This window comes from Pseudonaja textilis, chromosome 1 (assembly GCF_049901715.1).
Source record: "Pseudonaja textilis isolate UNSWEBS1 chromosome 1, rPseTex1.2, whole genome shotgun sequence".
NCBI classification, from domain to species: Eukaryota; Metazoa; Chordata; class Lepidosauria; order Squamata; family Elapidae; genus Pseudonaja; species Pseudonaja textilis.
This window is the reverse complement of record NC_141990.1, coordinates 224,141,892-224,162,817: the sequence shown is the minus strand read 5'-3', so window position 1 is coordinate 224,162,817 and position 20,926 is coordinate 224,141,892. Positions and strand designations below refer to the sequence as shown.

Here is a 20,926-nt window from a genome sequence, read left to right as displayed (position 1 = left end):
GATCTTTGTGATATATAAGATTGATTATTCATTGTAAGCAATCTTATATTTTGTATAAGGAACTACTTTATCTACTGATATGAAACTTTTGATTTCTCATAAGAGCACCAAGTTCCTTAAGAAAACATTTATTTCATTGGCCTGAGGTAGCCCATGGCATCAGGTTCAATTTCTCTTTGCTTCAAGGGAGAAAAAAAAATGACTTCAGACTTCTGAGACCAGAGGTGCCAAATTCACGGCCTGCAAGCCGGATGCATCATGTGCTTGCCACACCCATGCCAAGTTTAGCGAAGGGGAGGAAAGTCACAATACACCACGTGATGACACGAGTTTGACACCCCTCTCCTAGACTATCATGTGATCCTTTGGTAGATCGGCTGACAATGGATCGAGTTGCTAATATCCTGCTCTAGTATCAAAATCAAGTGATACAGTATCAGAAATAGGTAGCAGTTGAGGTGGACTAGGTCCTTAATTGATTAATCGAGCAGATGTCTTAGCATCTCCCTCAGATCAGGATCAGCTGCCAAAGAAGCTGTAGCAGCAATAGTTCTTAAGCACTCGCATCTCACTTCTTTTTTTGACAAATATGGGAGTAATAACATATTCCTCACTCTATGTATCTTACACAGTCAGTCTGAAGCCTGTAGAAATTAGTGCAGACTAATCCCACATAAGATTTATAATTAGCTTTTTGACTGAGGAGGGCACAAAATGAATAACTCTCTCTTCCCTTCTGCTACAAAACAGCCTTTGTAACTTCATAATACTTGAAAAGCTACTTTTCAGGTCTACCTTCAGCGTGATGGTAAGGACTAATGGAGTGCTGCCTTCATTCTTATTTCAACTGCCATTAAGATTTAGCCTAACCTCTCTTTGGTCAGATTTGCTTCTAAAAACTGCTTATTTTCTTTCTGAAATGTTACCCTTCCAATTTATCTGTAATTGCCACCTGTATCTGTAGTTGGACACCTCTTAACCATCCTGCATTCCTGAAACGTCCTTTTTTCTTCAGGAACTGCAAACTACTCAGTGCCTCTTTTTAAAAAACAATTTGATTGTGTCAAAGGCTCCTTACAACTGCTCATCGTGTTGAGCATCATTGCTGAGAAGAATTCTTCCCTCCTTTTGTTGTTTGAAACTGTATCTGGCTTTTGCTCAAGTTCTTCCCCTCTCTTAGCTAGATATCCTTTTTCAATTAATGAATTGTTATCTATTATTTCAACTTATATGGCTACTTCTCTCAAATTCATGACTCTGGGTGGCTAATAACCATTAAAAACATCATAAATCACATAACAATAAAAACACACACATGATTAGCAGCCGAAGTAAAAAAGACAAGTAGAATCAACAGCAGTAAATCAGCATAACCATTGCATAGGTTCTCTGCTCTGCTACACATTGAGATGGCAACACCCTGTGACAAAACTATGTCTTTAAGACCTTGAGCAAAGCCAGCAGGTCCCAGGCCAATCTAATCACTGGGAGGTGGGTATTCCAAAAAGCAAGGGTTATGATGCTATTCGTTGGCCCATTTCTGGTGCTTGGATAGATTTTAATTTTTTATTTTATTTATTTATTTGTCAAGCAATTATAATAGGTATAAGTATAAACAGAGTTATGAATACATGAAATGGATACATATAAGAGAAATAAAAAGAATAGGACAGGGATGGTAGGCACGTTGGTGCGCTTAATGCACCAATATCAATATCAGTTCCATATTTTTCATTTGAACTCACAGCTGCACTAGAAATACATTGGCTTTACACTATTCACTCTTAGTTTTGTTCTGACCCTTATGAACCTTCAATTCAGTAACTTCAAGAACATTTTCAATTCAGAAACACAACCATATTTTTACACATACACACACACACACACACACACACACACACACACACACACACACAGGTTGCATGGGCACCAACAGACAGAAAGAATGAGTAAATCTTTATTATTATCTCCATGACACAAACTGCTAGATTTTTAGCCCCTTTTTTGAAAAGAAAAGAAAAGAAAAAGGAGAACCCTCTAATACTCACCTTTTGTATAATAACTGATAGTCGCTGAAATATTTAAAATAAGTGCATGGAGGGGCCGCGCGCATTGCCTTCTGGGTGGTGGCATGCGAGTGTGCGAGCATGTACAAATGCAATTTTTGGCATGGGAGCTCAAAAAGGTTATCCTATAGAATAGGGTCTTTTGAGAGTTCCCAATCCCAGCCCTTTTTGATATTTGCTCCCATTTATCAGTGGGAAAAAACTGATCTGAGATTAAATATTGATTGAATAGTTGCATTTATTTTACAAAGCTTGCTGGTGGTAGAGAAAATAAAACATGCTATTGCTGACAAAATATTTAAGGTCAAAAATATTTGCTGATTTTTTTCAACACGAGGATATAAAACAGATTCAAACATAAGCTAAACTATATATTAGGACCATCTTGGACTATGGAGTCCAGAGATTTTTGATATAGGGAAGTGTCTAAGCATAAGCTGAGCAAAGCCAAATAGTCTTCTGTCTTTTGAGCTGAATGCCGAGGCTTTTCCAGATGTGATTTTTTTGAAAGCAGAGCTTAGTTAGAGATAATGTCTCTTGTTTATATCCACTTATGTTTCTACAGCAACATAATGCAAATAAAACAGTCTACCTAGGGATGCTCTACATCTCTAAGGAATTTGGAAGATTCCAACAAACAAGACAATCTCAAAATTGTGTATTAAATGGCTTAGGGTCCTATTTCTGTAGGCTATTTAATAATGTGTTCTTTGCATTAAAGGATGCATGAGCCATAATAACATGGCTCATTGTAGCTCTGCAGACATTCTGGCTGTGCATTCTCAAGTTGAAAGTGGTAGGACAAGAGGACATCAGTTCTGCCTATAGTATCCTTGAGTCTGTTGGTTTCAATAAAACCTTGTGTGCATTAAGCGCTGAGGTTTGGAAAGAGGGCTGTAACATATTCTTGTACACCATAATAAAATGCATTAAAATGTACATTGTCAGGTATATACAATATATTTTATTGCTGCACTGGTTTTGTTTATTTTTATATGCAGCTTAGTGTACACTGTACATTTTGCAAGAACTGGGACATTAGTGGGTAGAATGAACATATTGTAACCTTGTCATATAGGCAATGCTGCCTATAGGAAATAAATCATCTTAACTATCACACTTTAGTTTTTATAAATAAAATTATCAAAATTTATTACATTTAATAAAAATATTAAGCATAAGGAAAAATAGAAAATGATGTGGAAATAGGAAAATATTCACTGCAAAATTGGCAGTCTTTAGAGCTGTGTTCTGAACTGTTTTGTGTTATTTGCTTTATTCATATGTAAAAACAGAATTAGAATGTACGGAATGATTGTTGATTAGTCTTTGGATATGTTCTGCACTGCTTCTCTTACTGCTTAAGCTAACCCATAGTAACATCATGATCTGAGGTTCAGGAAGTTAGCATCAGTCCCATGCCATAGCAGCTTATGCCTTTTAGATCCTGGAGTTCTAGGGCACCTGGAGTTCTTGATTGGCCTATCCCAGGTTACTGATGAACCTAATAGAGTTTCAGAGAAAACATGGAGTTATTTCTCAAGCTCTGCTTCGCGGTTCAGCCGAGGCCTTAATCACAGCTTTGAATGAGCATATTCCAATAATTCTGCCTCCATGGACTTCACAATAATGTATCCTGCACATGGTCTATACAGCAGTTCTGGGAGAGGAACAGACCTAAGAGACACTTACAGCCTACTAGAGAAAGATGAAAGGTGATGACAACCAGATATAGGTAAGAGCCTTCATTAGGACTTAATGTGACAGTAAAAGCAGCAAAGTGAGTTAATAACAGAATAACAGAATTGGAAGGGATCTTTGAGGTCTTCTAGTCCACCCCCCTGCTCAGGCAGGAAGCCCTATATCATTTCAGACAAGTAGTTATCCAGTCTCTTTTTAAAAACCTCCAGTGATGGAGCATCCACCATTTCTGTAAGCAAGCCATTCCACTGATTCATTGTTCCCAGTTAGGAAATTTCTCCATAGTTCTAGGTTGCTTTTCTCCTTGATTAGGTTCTATCCATTATTTCTTATCCTGCCTTCGGGTGCTTTGGAAAATAGGTTGATCCCCTCTTTGTGGCAGCCCCTCAAATATTGGAACACTGCTATTATGTTACTCTAGTCCAGGGGTGGGCAAACTTTTTGGCTCGGGGGCCGCATTGACTTTTAAAATTTGACAGACGGTCCGGGTCAGCACAAGATACGATACATATAAAAACCTGCATTTGTTAACAGTACATATCAAACATAAATAGAAAAAAGCATTAAACTTAGCTCTCTTTTGCTCCAGTTAGGTGCTCCCAGCGTGGACAAGGAGCATGAAGGGAGGCAACAAGGGCATGTGATAGGTCCCTCCACGGTCCCCTCCCAGGTGACAGCCAGGGCTTTGGCACCTACTTTTTTCCTGAGAGGTGTGGTATCTGCCTCCCTTCATACTCCTTGTGGAGGGACACACATGCCCCGTCACCCCTGCCGCTAGTACGTTTGCTCGGCTTCTTCCATGGGGGCACTCTTAAAGTCGACCAATAAGTGGTCCCGGAATATCCACCCACCTGCCCAGCACCCGCCCTCCCAGAGCACGCTTTCTTCCTTCTCATGGAGAACGTGCCTCTCCAGCCCGGCTAGCCAGCAGGTGACCACATGTCCTGGGGCTTGTCGCGAGATGCCTGCAGCATGCTCTGTTCAATTTGTCAGGCCCAGCAAGTCCGAGCAGCCGGCGCATAGAACAGGGTGGTGCCGGACCATTGGAGAAGCGGAGCAAAGCCGGAGATTAGTAGCTGCCTCTTTCGGCGCAGAAAGCTTCCCCCAACTAGCCGGCTGGTCTCCTCCTCCTCGGCCACACAGAACAAACAGACAGAGAAGGAGGAGAGCAGCTGGCCAGTTGGGGGAGGCTTCTTGTGCTGCGAAAGAGGTGGCTAATGGTCTCCAGTTCCACTCTGCTTCTCCAACATCCAGTGCCGCCCTGTTCTGTGCGCCGTCTGCTCGGACTTGCTAGGCCTGACACAGAACAGGGTGGTGCCGGATGTTGGAGAAGCAGAGCGGAGCGGAGATCTTTAGCCGCCTCTTTCGCAGCACAAGAAGAACAGGGTGGTGCCGGACCATTGGAGAAGCGGAGCAAAGCCAGAGATTAGTAGCTGCCTCTTTCGGTGCAGAAAGCTTACCCCAACCAGCCGGGGGGTCGTCTCCTTCTCTGGCGGTTTGTTCTGTATGGCTGAGGAGGAGAAGACCAGCCAAGAAGCGCACTGCCAGGCAGGGGCCACGTGGCGCAGGGCAACACGCCATGCCCAGCCCTGGTGAGGGAAAGCAGTGGGTGTTCCTTGGGCGGCGGCCTCGGCCCTGCCACCAGGGAAGCAGCTGCCCAGCTCTGGAGCTGATCCACTCCTGACCAGCTGGAAAGGAAGGGTGTGTAGTGTTGGTGTTGTGTGTGCGATTTTTTGGCGCATGGCACGGGGTCTCTCTAGGCCAGCCCCTATTTTTTTTTCAGAGGCGGGCCGGATTAAAAAGACCAATGGGCCGGATGTGGCCCGCGGGCCATAGTTTGCCCAGCCCTGTTCTAGTCCTTCTTTTCACTAGACTAGACTAAGTCATTGTTTTTTAAAGTATGGTGTGAGGACCCCTTAGGTCTCTGCAAAATCTATCAGCCAGATATTGAGGATACTTACACAAATTCAAAACATTAACTCTTCTCATTATTTTTATTCACTAAAATACCATTTTTCATAAATATTTTGTTTATGTTAATATCCACTGGGTTCAATTTTACTGTTTTTACAATAAAATATTCCTTGAATAATTAATTTTAATTTTTAATGCAGTAAATATCAGTAAATATAACCCATACAAACAAAAGCTCCTTCATACTTTATAAAAATGGGAAGAGATCCTGCAACTAAAAACTTTAAGAAATATTTGCCTAAAGTAATGAATCTTACATTCAGGCAGTCTTCAAGGTGTGACTTCTAATAGCCCTTGCCCATTAGGGTCATAAGTCAAAATAGTCATAAAATGTATTGGGTTTATTTGTGCAACATTTTTTACTATGTTCGTTAAGTGAATCAACCAAGTCATTAAGTGCAGATCCGGCTTGTTGTTTTCTTCTTAAATTACCTTATTAAGTGAACCAGGAGCTTGAGAATTTGAATGGCTCTTCTTCCTGTTGCCCTCCCATCAGCTGTTCTACAAGCAATCAACAGCAGTACACACTAACAATCAAAGCAAAAGCAAACACAGTACTGTAGAACAGGGGTGTCAAACTCAAGGCCTGTGGGCTGGATCCAGCCTGCAGGATGCATTGGAAACAGAGAAGGACTGGCCCATCAAGCTTCTGCCAGTGAAAACAGAGCTCAGGAGGGCTGCATGCTACCCTCCCAAGCTCCGTTTTCAGCTGAGAGGGCCTCCTGCAATCCTCTGCCAAGGAAAATGAAGCTCTGGAGGGTTGCATGTGGCCATGCCTACCCTGGCCACCCCCCACCCCCCATAACCCTGATGTGGCCCTCAATGAAATCGAGTTTGACACCCCTGCTGTAGAGCAATAAAGAACTTCACAATATCTTTGCTTTCTGTGGGTGTTGGCTAGTATTTGTGCAGTGATCTCAAACACATGCAAACACAATATAGAGTATAATGCAAAGGAACTTTACAGTACTAAATTTGATTTCAGTAGGGGCTGGCTAGTATTTCTGCAAACAATTTCAAGATAAATATAAACAAGCACAGTACAAGTAGTCTTCGAAGTACGACCATAATTGAGTCCAAAATTTCTGTTATGTGAGACATTTGTTAATTGAGTTTTGCCCCATTTTACAATCTGATCCCAGGTGTTACCTGAATTACTGCATAAAATGTATTGGGTTCATTTGTTAAGTGAACCTGGCTTCCCCATTGACTCTGCTTGTCAGAAGGTTGCAAAAGTAATCACATGGTCTTGAGACACAGAAATAGTCATAAGTATAAACCAGTTGCCATCTGAATTTTGATCACAAAGGGAAAAAAAACTGCATGACCATACGGGTCTCAGAAATCACCTGTTCTAACTGCTGGCAGCTTCTGGGTCTCAAAGGACTAAAGACTAAAAATGGCTGCCACAGTTTAAAGGGATCGAATCCAGGTCACATGATTGCAGAGACCTCTTATTGGTCACAATTTCTGCAGAGCTGTTTTTTTTTTTAAAAAAAAAAAACTTTAGATGACATGATTCTCTTCCAGACAGAGTTAATACACTACTTGGGTTTCATTCTAGACTTGTGGCTCTTGCTGAAGGAGAAATGCCTTTGCGCAAATTCATCTTTTGAGCCAATTACGCCCATTCTTGGAGGCCTTGCTAACATTCACTCATGCCCTGGTTAGGCATGAGATCCTGATTAGTTTATTGCAGAATTCTTTTCATGGGACTGCCTTCGAAGATCACCCAAAAGTTATAAGTGATCCAGAATGCAGCAGCATATGCAATTCTAGTCAACCTGCTACTATTGCAAGAGCTGGTGACTGTCAGTTTATTTTTACGTACAATTCAACTTGCTAGTTATCTCCTTTAAAAATATGAATGTCACAGGGCCAGGCTCTTTGCAGAACTGTTATCTTTGAGGATATCTGCCTATTCCTCCCAAGTTAGATAAAGTGGACATGCTTCAGGTCCCTCCCCTGAAATGATGTCATCTGATCGGTATTATGGTTGGATACACAGCCAGATATTTAGATTAGATCTGGCATTTTTGTTCACCTATCAACTCCTTCCCAAAGATCTGGGTTAGGCAAATGCTATTTACGGTAATAATAAGGTACAGGTTATAAGCAGGGGTGCGATTCAACCGGTGTAACAACAGGTTCGGTGCCCGTGCGTGCAGAGCGTTTGATACTGACTTTCTCCAGCAATCTGTGTTTTGCCTGTGATTGCCTGACGGGTGGCAATCCGCTGTGCCGCACAAATCAGCTGAGCTTGAAAACCAGGATATAAAGTACAGACTAGAGCCAGGGCAAGTGGGTGGGCCCAACAGTTGATTGTCGGCGAACCGGTTCTCTCACAGCTGATCCTCGGAGCTACCGGTTCCGAATCAGTAGAATCCCACCCCTGGTTATAAACTGTTCCATGTAAACTCTTCCTTTTGCAGTGGATTAATGGTGATACATTTCATATGATCTTTCTTATAGTTTGGTCTCTTTGGTATTTAATAAACCTTCATGGTGTATTAGTTTCAATGCATCTTCTTCAGTGTCCTTCAGGTATTCTTCCAATGCTCTTTTTTCTTCTTCAGCTCCCTAAAGTGCTTGCAACATTCCACAGCCTTGCTATTATTGTATTATAACAATAATAATAATTATTATTATTATTTCTTTTATTCATTAACCCTGAAACTCAGTCAACTGAACATTTAAACACGTATCACAAATATAATTGACTGGCGCTAATAGTTGATATGGGTTGCTGCCAGCATCCTAGGTATTAACCATGTATGTATGTATGTATTATTTATTAGTATAATTATTATTCTATCTCCTATATCTCGGATATTTAAATCTTTGTTCAATTTGCCTCATGTAGCTAAGCACCTGTCAATACGCACGCACGCACTAATAGTACAATGGAGATTGCATTGTTTTAAGAAATTAGTTTCATACTGAAACTTTTATTACATTACGACTGTGATGTGAAACGCAGTGCATTTGTTATGTTATGCTCAATTTTGGATAATAAATAACTTTGTTTGCAGTATTGACATCTTAAAATACTATTAATATTAATGGAATTTTTACTTTTTTCTTCTTTTCGGTATGTTTTCTGAGTAATAGAATGTTTATGATTTGTAATCTTATTACATACGTACTATTACATTGAAATCTTCATTGAAATAATACAGTATAATAAGATTTATAACATTACAATAGAAGAGAAAAATAATTCAAGCAGAAACTAATGAATTAGCTTCATGTTGAGAGAAAGGCAAACTCTGAATGTGGTATAATCCGTATATAAGAATATAATCTATGAAGAGTTTCCAATTTGCATTTTTAAAAATACATTGTCATCTGGCAGGATCTTAAGATATACCTTCTCTCACCTGTGAATAATGGAAGGATCCTTACCCTTTAAGCCCTCTGAAAAGCCTTGAAGAGCTGATTGTTCCCCAAGGTGTTCAGTTAGGATATGAATAGAGTTGCAAATGTGTGGTGGACATGCTGTGAAGTCTTTAGCAGTGTTATTTCATTTTCTATGTCAATTTTGCTGTGAATTAAACAAGTTTATTGTATATAAGATGGATATTCATACAAGTATTATTAAAAATAAAATTGTGGAGTCTGATCTTTTTTTGAGGAATATTGATTATTTAGGGCATGGGATGGGAATGAGGAATAACTTGGATACAAGTAGTCCTTGACACACAACCACAATTGAGTCCAAAATTTCTGTTGCTGAGCAAGGCAGTTGATAAGTGAGTTTTGCCCCATTTTACATCCTTTTTGCCACAGTTGTTAAGAGAATCACTGCAGTTGTTAAGTGAATCATGCTGTCATTAAGCAAATCTGGCTACCCTCACTGACTGTGCTTCTTGGAAGTTGGCTGGGAAGGTTACAAATGATAGTCACATGAGCCTGGGACAGTGCAACTGTCATAAATATATCCAGCTGCCAAGTGCCTGAACATTGATTACATGGCTATGGGATGCTACAACAGTTAAGTGTGAAAACTGGACATAAATCTTTTTGTGTGTGTGCCATTGTAACTCAAATAGTCACTAAACAAATGGTTATTTGTTAAAATGGTTATCTGTACTGTAAGATTGGAAAAGTATTACGCTAAATATTAAAGACTGGAATAAAAGTTACGTAATTTTTTTTGATACGACTAGAGGTTTTTAGTAATCAAGAACTGACACAATATGTTTGACCAGTGGTGCGATTCAACCCGTGTAACAACCGGTTCAGTGACCACGTGCATGCACACCATTTAAAAAAGCCCATTTCCAGTTATAATACTTATCTTCTACTGCAACCCCAGTGAATAAAACAGCTGAGGCGCAGCAAAACCGCTCTGCCACGCGAATCAGCTGTGCTCCAAAACAAGGAACTAAAGCACAGGAAAGAGCAGGGGTGGATGGGTGGGGCCAAATGATCACCGGAACTACCGGTTTGCCTGAACCAGTCCAAACCAGTAGAATACCACCCGTGTTTGACCTATATTTCATAATATTTTACAAGACAATACTTATTTTAATGCTTGATAAATTGTAGTTAAATGAATATATACTATATTTAGCTGATTTATATACATTTAGCTTATTAATTTTAGGGAGTTTTCTGTTCAAATGTTTATTTTAGTTTGTGTTTTGATACTTCCATTGTATAAATATCCAGTTATTTTGTTTTCTGTCTTCTTTTACCTTTGTCTCTTTTAAAACAAATAATTAAAATGTATATAGCTTATTTTGGGAACTACCTGACTACTAGATTCTTCCCTGTGGTTCATCCTATACTTATATTTTGCAATTGATTCTACAGCGTGGTGCTATGAGACGACGCTATGAGGATGATGGCATCTCAGATGATGAGATTGAAGGCAAGCGAACATTTGACCTTGAAGAAAAACTTACTACCAACAAATATAATGCCAACTTTGTAGTATTCATGGAAGGCAAAGGTGAGTGTCCATTCTACCATGCTTCCGTTCCAAGGTGAGGATACATATGAGTATTTCACCTAACTGCTGTAACAAAACGATTTTATTCTCTGATGCTATGGGGCTCAGCGAATATTAAAATTCTAAAAAAAAAAATTCAGCCCCTTTCTTAGAAACTCAATTGGTGCTTCTTGTAATAATAGGGCATTTGAAAATACAAATGAAAATTATAGCAAAAATAGTAAATAATCACAAATAAATGAAGGAAACAGACTTTCATCTACAGAGAGAGAGAGAGAGAGAGAGAGAGAGAGAGAATGAGTGTGTGTATATATATTTGGTGATTTAAAATTCACTAAATAAATACAAAGTGCTGACATAATGTCATATTTAATAAGATGCTATCTTCCTCCTCCCCATACTATTTTATGATTTTGCTATATAAGCTATATTCAAAACATTATACATGAACTTTTAGCAGTCAGAAAAGCAAGAATAATTTATCATACAGGAGTGCTATTCCTGCAAGTCTTACAACTCAGCATGTAGTTCCTCCTTTCCTCATCACAGCATTGGGATGAAAGATAAAATACTGCAATTTGCTTTTTTTTTTAGTCCTTTTGTCTTGTATGCTCTTGCTTCCAGTCCCATTGATTAAACAAACTGTGTAGGAGGAACCCATAGGCAGGCCTTCTTTGTTACTAAATTTTCTTTTTGGAATATCATCTTCTACGGAATTATAGGGCCACTTACCTTCAGCCATTCTTTTAAAATTTGGCTTTTTCCAGGCCTTGAGTTAGGATAGGGACCACTTTAAACTGAAGGAGTATGCAGGAGGATAGTTCTATTCTTTCAGACAGTTGTTGTTTTATATATAGTTGTAGTTTTATGTAATGTTTGTTCTTCTAACTTGGTAAAGCTTCCCAGAATAATGTTGGAGTTGGATGGCCTGAAAATGTAATGAGTTGGATTTTCATTCTTGCCATACATAGTTTTTGCTGTGGCAATCATGAAATTTATCATAGTAAAATTCTGACTGCCACTCACAGCATTCGCCCTGAGTGATGGTGAGGCACATGCATCTTCAATACACAGTAAATAAGATGGCTTGTAGCATTTGTGTTATGTGTCTTATGTTACATGCTCTTAACTTGACATTAAGTATATGTATAAATGTTTAAGCACGTGTAGAAAACATCTAGAGCTTTACAATGCAGAGGACAGAATTTCACAGAATTTCAGAATTTTTGCACAAAAATGTTGATATATAACCCCTGCAAATACAGAGATCAAACTATCAATGAATAAATTTTGACTTCAATATATTCTGAAAAAAGTAAGCTCCTTTCAATTATATGTGTGCACCGTTTCCACATAGATTACAAGTAGCTTTGAAATCTCCTTTAATAAATCTATTAAATTAGAATATAATAAGGAGAAATTAGTACTTTCTTAGCATATACTGTATCCATCATTGAAATTGAGAAATTTATGCTGAGAAACATTGTATGTCAGGTTGTCAGGTTCCTTTGGGCAATATCAGTCTATGATGGGTCTAATAATGTCACTCTTTCAGACTGTATGGTAACCTCATGTTTATAAACTAGCCAATAAATGCTGACCTTTGAAAAAGGCTATCATGGTCCTTTCATTAGCTTTTGGTATGCTGGACTATGATTGCCATTGTATTGTTTAATTATGCTTTGCAAAGGTAGCACAGTGGTTAGAATACAGTATTGCAGGCTAACTCTGCCCATAACCAGGAGTTTGATCCTGACCAGCTCAAGGTTGACTTAGGTTACCATCCTTCCAAGGTTGGTTAAAATGAGGACCCAAATTGTTGGGTGAAATATGCTGACTCTAAACCACTCAGAGAGTGCTTTAAACTTAAAGCACTATGGGCGGTATATACATCTAAAATACTACTGCTATTTTGTATTCCTTTTGTTAGATTTTATTGATTTTTTTATGCATTGCCCAGAGTAACGTTGATTACTTGAGCAGCCATATAAATGGTTTAAATAAGTAAATGTGTCACCAAGTCCACATTTTGACAGCCATATAGTATTTAGTAATTGTTAAACTCCGACTGATTCTTCCTTGGCCCCCTACTTGTGTCTTATTTGACAATTTTAGTGTTTTTGTTGTTGTTCTATTTATTTTGTAAGGCTTTGCATGCCTTGAAAATTATTCAGAGGTGGGAATCTGGGGAAAAAACTGCTTTAATGGAAAGCCAAGAGGTACAATGCATGCATGAGTTCCAAAACACTTCTGAATAATTCTTGAAATATACGTAGCCCTGGTATTTTTAGCTTAAGTGTAACAATTTATTTTTTAAAACAATTGTTGTATAGATACTAGAACAATATATTGTAAAAGGCTTCCTAACAAGGCAGTGGTGGTTGTGTACCTCCATTATGGTGATGAATTTTATTATCAGTATTCAAACATTCCTGTTTTCCTTACTAATTTCATCTGTGCAAGCATGGCTTAAGTAATTATAGCAGCCTTTCCAACGGAAAAAATAGTTTTAGCACTCCTGGGACAAAAAGTATTAGGATATTATTAATTAAGTGGAGGAGATTGGAATACTAATGATATTTCATGTGTTAGCTTCACATTAGTAATGTTAATATGTTATCTGTGGAATGCTATTATTTGGGCTTAGAAAATGATGAGTTGTTAAACTAAATATGTAGAAGTGGAAATGATTCTTTGAAATTATAAAAATTCAAAGCAATTGTAAACCTCATTTCAGATATCTAAATAAACTAGTAATCAAATCATGTACCTCTCTTTTTAATTTTATTTGAATTAAGATTGCCAGGTTGATTTATTTGTATTGATTTTACTCAGTTTATAGGGCCATCCACCTGTTTTTCTCTGTATATGAAGTCTTAAGCATACCTTTTCACAATTTCCAGCAAATATGTGCAATTGCTTGGGGGGGACAAGGAAAGAGGCATTTTATGAGAAACACTTTTTGTTTACATTGTTTTTATTTTGATCTTGTTTGGCTCTTAAATTGAATAAGGATTCCTTTCAATGGTTAATGTTGAAGAAATGGGAGGTAAGAACTTAAACATGGGAGTTTTGTTTTATTCTCAATCTCATATTTATTCATCTTCTATCCATTCATCCATTCAATTTCTATAGCCACCCATCTAAGTCAATGACTCTTGGTGGCTTACAATTCAAAAAATGTACTACAGTTTAAAATACTAAAAACATTTAAAAACAATAAAAATGCTAAAAAACATCCAGATTAAGTATACATAGGAGCAAGATATTTAGCCAGTTAACAATACAGCCAGTGAACAGGACCCTTAACCCATTCAGCACCTCAAGCATGGTAATACAAGTTTTAGGCCCTTAAGAAAGCCTAGTAGGTTTGGAGTCAGGGAGGATGCTCCATAGAGCAGGGACCACTGTAGAAAAAGTTCATCTTCTGATTTCTGCTACTTGGCACTCTTTGACTGATGGGATCTGCAGCAAGTCCATTCTGTTAAATCTAGTTGAACAAGTAGAGACTCTTGAAAAAAAGATTCCTCCAGTACCCCAATCTCAAATCATCTAGATCTTTAAAGGTAACTACTATCACCTATTGCACCCGGAAGCACACTGGCAACCAATGCACAGAAGTAGTGTTACATGTGCCTCGTATCTGACACATTTAACACACATACACACACACCCATTTCTGCACTAGTTGAAGTTTTTGAATGGTCTTCAGAGTAGCCCCATGTAGAGCATGTTACGGTAGTCTATCCTAGAGGTTACAAGGGTGTGAGTTACTGTGTGCAGGTCCTCCTGGTCCATGTATGGGTACAACTGGCACACTGAAGATATGCAAAGGCCCTCCTAGCCACATCTGCCACCTACTGTTTGAGTCGAGACCATATTATAGTTAAAAGTCTTATTTGAAAACTGTAATGAACAGTTCATTTTTATTATTATGTTTGAATAATTTTTCCTTCTGTTGTAATAAAAATTATAAATTTGACAGAATTTTAGGTCACACAAGCCTTTGGGACCTTTACATAGCCTTAGTGCTCCAGGTTATATATATCTGTTATAGTGGATAACATGGCTAAGAATTTTCATAAGCCTCTTTGTCCAACTCAATTATTCATTTAAAAATATTTATATCCTACCTATTTTTCCAAAACAGTTCTAGATAGCTCACAGCAGATACGTTTAATAAATAAGCTGGCTTTTCATTAGTATAACATGAGTAAAGTTATATTTCATTATCTGTGCCAATAAAGTCATATGTTTGCTAATAATATTTTTCCCCCCAAAATAGGGAAGTAATTAAGTAGGAAAAACCATTTTATTTTTCACTCTTACCTTTTCATTCTAGCTGTCTTTTGGGGTTCTCACTTGGTTGCTAGTTTTCTCTAATAAACCATTTTTTTTTCTTGAACAGACTTCAATGTGGAGTACATTCAGCGTGGTGGCTTAAGAGATCCTTTGATCTTCAAGAATTGTGATGGTCTTGGAATAAAGTGAGTGGTGGAAAAATATCAATTTGATATTAGACAAGGTCACTATTTCCCCTATGAGATAATGTGTTACTAAGCCAGAATGCTTTGTTTATGCTCCTCCAAGTTTCTGATAATGACAGGAGATGAGACTAGTGCAGGAAGAAACTCAACAGACTATTCTAAAGTTTATTTTAATGCACATAATATTGAAGTTGAAAATAGTGACATATATTCAAATTAGATGCCATATTTAGTGTAAGATCTATAGAGATTTTAAGGTTACTGATCATAATTTGTGAGTCCACTTTTAATTACTATAGAAATAAAATATTTTGGAGAGTCAGGCCAAATATTTGCTTCTTGGTTCATTATGACTGGCCAGTTCTCCAGCACGATTGGAGAATCCATGGATGGGTTGACACATGCCTTTCTTCCCTGGGTCTGAAGATGTTGGACAAATGTCATTCAGCCATGAATTTTGGAACAATGTGATAGATAACACAGGTAATACAACTATCTAAGAGCCATGGTGGCACAGTCATTAGAATGCAGTATTTCAGGCTACTTCTGTCAGCTGCCTGCAGTTTGGCAGTTCGAATCTCACCAGGCTCAAGGTTGACTCAGCCTTCCATCCTTCTGAGGTAGGTAAAATGAGGACCCAGATTGTTGGGGGCAATATGCTGACTCTGTAGACCCCTTAGAGAAGGCTGTAAAGCACTGTGAAGCAGTATATAAGTCTAAGTGCTATTGCTATCTGTCTTAACTTGGAAGAAGCCAATTATCTCCAGACCAGTTTTAACCATAGTGGTCTGGACTCAACATTGAATCCCAGCATTTTTAGGTTGATAGTCTTAAAGCCTCATTGTTTTCTTGACTGTATTTGCAATTCAGTCAGATGATGAGAAAGAAATTGTAAACAAATAGCCTAAACAAATTTCAAAAGTTTGGCATTTCTATAAGAGATTTGCAAGAAAAGGGGTATCAGGAATAGAGAGAACTTTGTGTATTTAGCATGAAGAAGAAAAGGCTGTAGGAAGACACAGTTGCTCTCTTCAAGTGTCTAAAGAGTTGTCACCACAGGATTGGTCAGGAGGATAGGATATCCTAATGATAAGAATTATTCAACAATGAAGAAAACTGCCAGTGAAGAAGTTGATTCTAGTAAAGGGCTTGACGACATTTCCAAGTCTTACATTCTATGATTTCATTTTTTTTCATAATATACTATTTTTCTGGCTAAAACAATCCTCCCATAAAAACAAGTACTTTCAATAATAATTCATGGCTTTGATCCCATCAAAACCCATTTTGTTAATCATTGAGGCAGTTATTTTTTCCTTTCTTAATTGGGCAAACATTTTTGAGAATCTGTGCTGTTAATCCAGTTGAGTTAGTTCAAATAGAACCCTCTACTTGGTATTCGTTAATTTAGTGCTACACTGTTGCTTTTTCTAGACATTTTTCAAGGATGATTTCTCCATTGAATATATTGCAGTAGTTACAAGAAAATGTAAGCAATGCATGAATAACTACTGCCATATCTGTAGCTAAGAAAGAGTTGTTGCTAATGTACTAACTGTAGTTGTCAAATGCCTCTTGGCTGTAATTGACTTCTGTTATCATTGAGGATCAAAGAGCAAACTAGGGATCTCTTTTTAAAGTGAGCGCAGCTTCTTCCAAACCAAGACTGAACTTCAGTTCCCCAAGTGCAGTTTTGTATCTGTCAACAGGACTCCCTTTTCGCCTGGATTGAATTTCAGCTTTCTCCTTTATTCAGCCCATTCAGCTTGGATAATTTTTGAGGATATATATTACTTTCTTGAACTATTAGAAGCAAGATAGAAGGCAAGATAGAAATAAAGTAAATTACAGTAGCCATTAACTGGATCTTGCTACAAAAAGCTATTAGGAACCAGCAGATGGCAGAGTTGGGCCATTTTATCCAGTTGTTCACCCTGCTAAGGTTTTATTCAGGTCACTGATGTAAAACTGGCTAGAGCAGGGGTCGCCAACCTTTTGGATCTCAAGGACCACCAAACTCATACTTTTAAATCCCAAGGACCAGTAATACGAATTTTAATACAAATTTTAATTTTAATTTTCATACAAATATATTAATACGAGCTAATATATTTAATATAATTTATATATATATAAATGTATGTGTTTTCTTAAGTTTTCGTGGGTATTTATATGTATGGTGTTCAGCTTTGTCCGGGTATTTTCCCACGTCATTATAGTTGTGCTTTTAAAGTTGTAGCAACGTTTCGGCAGAATCTCATCTGCCATCGATTTTCATGGGTACAGGTATGTGGGTCTATGTGTGTTCGGGTCTTTTCCCATGTAAGATTAAGAGTATCTTGGTGACGTTTTGGCGAGGTCCCACTCGCCATCCTCAGGCTGGTGCTTTCGGCTTCGTGCTTGCACTGGCATGAATAATAATAATATAGGTATATATACATATATATACGTGTTCTGTCTCACCTTTCCAAGGAAGATGAAGAGTCCAAAAAATCCGACAAATACAGGCAGGCAAGAAGATTCAGTATTTACGGGGTTAATTCCTTTATACAGACAATGCTTTTGGCATTATAACCAACACTGCCTGCCAAGTCCGACAAGATAACCAGAAAGATTAATCACTAAAGTTTCCAACGCAGACCACAAAACACACCGGAGCCTGACAGAAAGTAACACTTTGTCCCGTACAGAGTTTTCAGAGAAAACACACCCACTTTTATCCCCTGTGGGATGTGTCTCAATAACTCATCTCACTCTCTGATTCGCCCACGCCTCCTGCGTTGCAGCTCACACTTCTTCCTGCAACACTGCCTCGGGGCCAACCTTCGTCTACTTGATTCCCTGTCAGAGGCTGCTCCGATATGCCCTCCTCCTCCTGATTAGTCTCAGGCTGTCTGTCTCGGTTATCTGCTGAAACCTGAGGTATTATCAGGGAGGAAGGCATTCCCAATTCCTCCTCCTCCTCATCTTCTGAGTCCTCTTCCTGTAACAACACAGGCTCAGGAATCGGAGCCACAGCACTATCCCTCACCGCAGGGCCCTTCCCCCAAATCTGATGGTCAGGATGTGGTCTCAAGGGGAACTGGTCATGGAACCTCCATATAAGGTCCGGGGTGTGGAACGTGGAAGCATCCACCCAGGAAAGGGCCTCTGGTCCATCCCCTTGCCTCTCGATCAAATACTGGAACCGTCCTTTCAACCAGCGGGAAATCTGAATGCTGACCACTGTGCCGTCAACTGTGTTATCATCATCGGGTACAGGTGATGGATCATCAGCTGCGGGAGGCCGGAGATCACACAAAGGGGCGTCTGGGACCAAAAGGGAACGGTGAAAAACAGGATGAATACACATGGAGCGCGGTAGAGTCAAACGATAGGCTATGGGGTTGATGACTGCCTCGATGGGAAAGGGGCTGATGAACCGATGGTCCAGCTTCTTTATCGGGTGGTCGACCCGAAGATGTTTTGTGGACAACCACACACGGTCTCCCACAGCCAGCGGAGGCGTCGCCCGTCAAGAGTGATCTGTGAACCTCTTATAGTCTTCCTTGGCCCGTATCAATTGCTGTCGAATTAATTGTTGAACAGAATGTAGCTCCGACAAGAATTCCTGGGTCTCGGGAACGGGGGAATCTAAGAGCGTCAATGGAAATAATCGCAGATGGAAGCCCACATTCGAATAAAATGGTGTCGTTTGGGTGGAGGTGTGCTGGGAGTTGTTGAAGGCAAACTCCGCCAGAGGGAGATAAGCAACCCAATTGTTCTGTTGTTAATTGACAAAACAACGCAAATATTGTTCGAGAATGCCAATAACCTTCTCCGTCCCACCATCAGTCTCTGGATGGTGCGCCGACGACAAGCATACCTGCACCTGTAATGCGGCCATCAGGCTCTTCCAAAATTGGGCTGAAAATTGGACACCGCGATCAGAGACTACCCTGTCTGGCAGACCATGGAGATGAAAAACATGCTGCAAAAACAACTGGGCAGTAGTACGGGCCGAAGGCAATTTACGACACGGAATAAAGTGGGCCAGTTTGGTTAACATGTCGACCACCACAAGCACAGTCGTAAATCCCGAAGATGATGGTAAATGAGTCAAGAAGTCCATGGAAATTGCTCCCCATGGTCTTTCTGGAGTCGGCAGAGGTTGGAGAAGACCAGGAGGCGCACCCGTCGCGGTTTTCGTTCGACATGACATAAGCGTGGACATCATGCCATACTTGAGGCCACCAAAATGTCCATGTGACAAGATGGAGGGTCTTAAAAAACCCCAAAATGGCCGGCTGCAGGGTTGTCGTGACACTGAGTCATAATAAGGGCTCGAAGCGGCCCTGATGCTTGAGTAAGCCCTCCTCCAAAGTCCATGGGGAATCGGGTCCAATCTCCCCCATCTGCTGCGACCAAGCGTCTAGGCGCTGCGCCTCTCGCACCTGAGTCCACAAATCCACCGGTTCCTGGACTATGGCCAAGGACTCTGCTGGCAGCACCGTCTGCGGAGGAATGGGGTCCTCGGGGCAAAGGTGCTCAGGTTTGCAGGACAGGGCATCCGCCCTCCGATTGTGACCACTGGGGATATAGGTCACAAAAAAGTTGAACCGGGCAAAATACAACGACCACCGGATCTGCTGCTGGTTCAACTTTCGTGCCATTGACAAGTGTTCTAAATTCCGATGATCCGTCCAGACCTCCACCTTGTGTTGGGCCCCCTCGAGATGATGTCGCCAAGTCTCAAATGCAGCCTTGATAGCCAGCAAGTCTTTTTCCCAGATGGTGTAATTGCGTTCGGAAGGAGTGAGTTTCCAGGAATAGTAACCGCAGGGAAAAAGAGTGACGCTATCCACTGGGGCTTGCAACAACACAGCCCCAATAGCCACGTTGGACGCATCTGTCTCCACCACAAAAGGACGATGCAGATCAGGATGCCTCAGGACAGGTTCTGCGATGAAGGCCTTCTTGAGGGCTTCAAAAGCCTGTTGCTGCGGGTGGGGGCACTGGAACGGGACCTTCTTTCGAAGGAGCTGGGTTATTGGACCTGTCAGTTTGGCAAAACCCGGGATGAAGGTCCAGTAATAGTTAGCAAACCCCAATAGGCGTTGAACGTCCTTCACGCGACGAGGGGGTTCTCAACTACACAAGGCCTCAACCTTACGCGGGTCCATAGCGATGCCTTCGGGAGAGATGATGTGCCCAAGGAACTCTATGGAAGTCTGGACGAAAAGACATTTCTCCAACTTCGCATAAAGTTGGTGTTCCCGAAGGTGTTGCAAAACCAGAGAACGTGGTGAAGGTGGCTGTCCCTGGACCCAGAATAGATCAGAATATCATCAAGGTACACCACCATGAACCGATCTAACATATCCCAAAATACGTCATTCATCAGGTGCTGGAAGACCGCGGGGGCATTGGTCAACCCAAACGGCATCACAGTGTACTCAAAATGGCCGTATCAGGTGCCAAATGCCGTCTTCCATTCGCCCCCCTCTCGCATCCGCACCAGGTTGTAGGCCCCTCGAAGATCGAGCTTGGTGAAGATAGCGGCCTTCCCCAACCTCTCCAACAACTCCAGAATAAGCGGCAAAGGGTAGCTATTCCACACCGTGATGGCGTTTAACCGGCGGTAATCGCAGCACAAGCTTAAGTCTCCCGTCTTCTTCTTGACAAAGAGAACTGGGGCTGAGAGAGGGGACGACGAAGGCCGGATGAACCCCCGGGCCAAGTTTTTGTCCAAAAAGTCTCGC

At 40.2% G+C, this 20,926-nt stretch overlaps 1 protein-coding gene and 2 long non-coding RNA genes across 4 annotated transcripts in view; 1 reads left to right on the top strand and 2 right to left on the bottom strand.

Moving 5' to 3' along the window:
- Window positions 1-20,926, top strand: part of KDM2A (lysine demethylase 2A) — a 72,168-nt gene that overhangs the window by 11,402 nt on the left and 39,840 nt on the right. For both annotated transcript variants that reach the window (XM_026719627.2, XM_026719628.2), the window contains exons 4-5: window positions 10,560-10,698; window positions 15,107-15,185. In XM_026719627.2, the coding sequence (XP_026575412.1) occupies window positions 10,560-10,698; window positions 15,107-15,185 (218 nt within the window). The remainder of the gene's footprint in view (window positions 1-10,559; window positions 10,699-15,106; window positions 15,186-20,926) is intronic.
- On the bottom strand, window positions 2,249-9,167 carry LOC148128043 (uncharacterized). The gene is made up of 3 exons (XR_015740847.1): window positions 9,147-9,167; window positions 6,174-6,242; window positions 2,249-3,570 (listed from the first exon to the last, which is right to left on the bottom strand). It is a non-coding gene; the product is annotated as an uncharacterized LOC148128043 (long non-coding RNA).
- LOC148128042 (uncharacterized) overlaps window positions 13,652-20,926 on the bottom strand; it is a 33,147-nt gene continuing 25,872 nt past the window's right edge. The window contains exons 6-7 of the long non-coding RNA XR_015740851.1: window positions 15,028-15,174; window positions 13,652-14,188 (exon numbers count right to left, since the gene is read on the bottom strand). This is a non-coding gene — a long non-coding RNA (uncharacterized LOC148128042). The remainder of the gene's footprint in view (window positions 14,189-15,027; window positions 15,175-20,926) is intronic.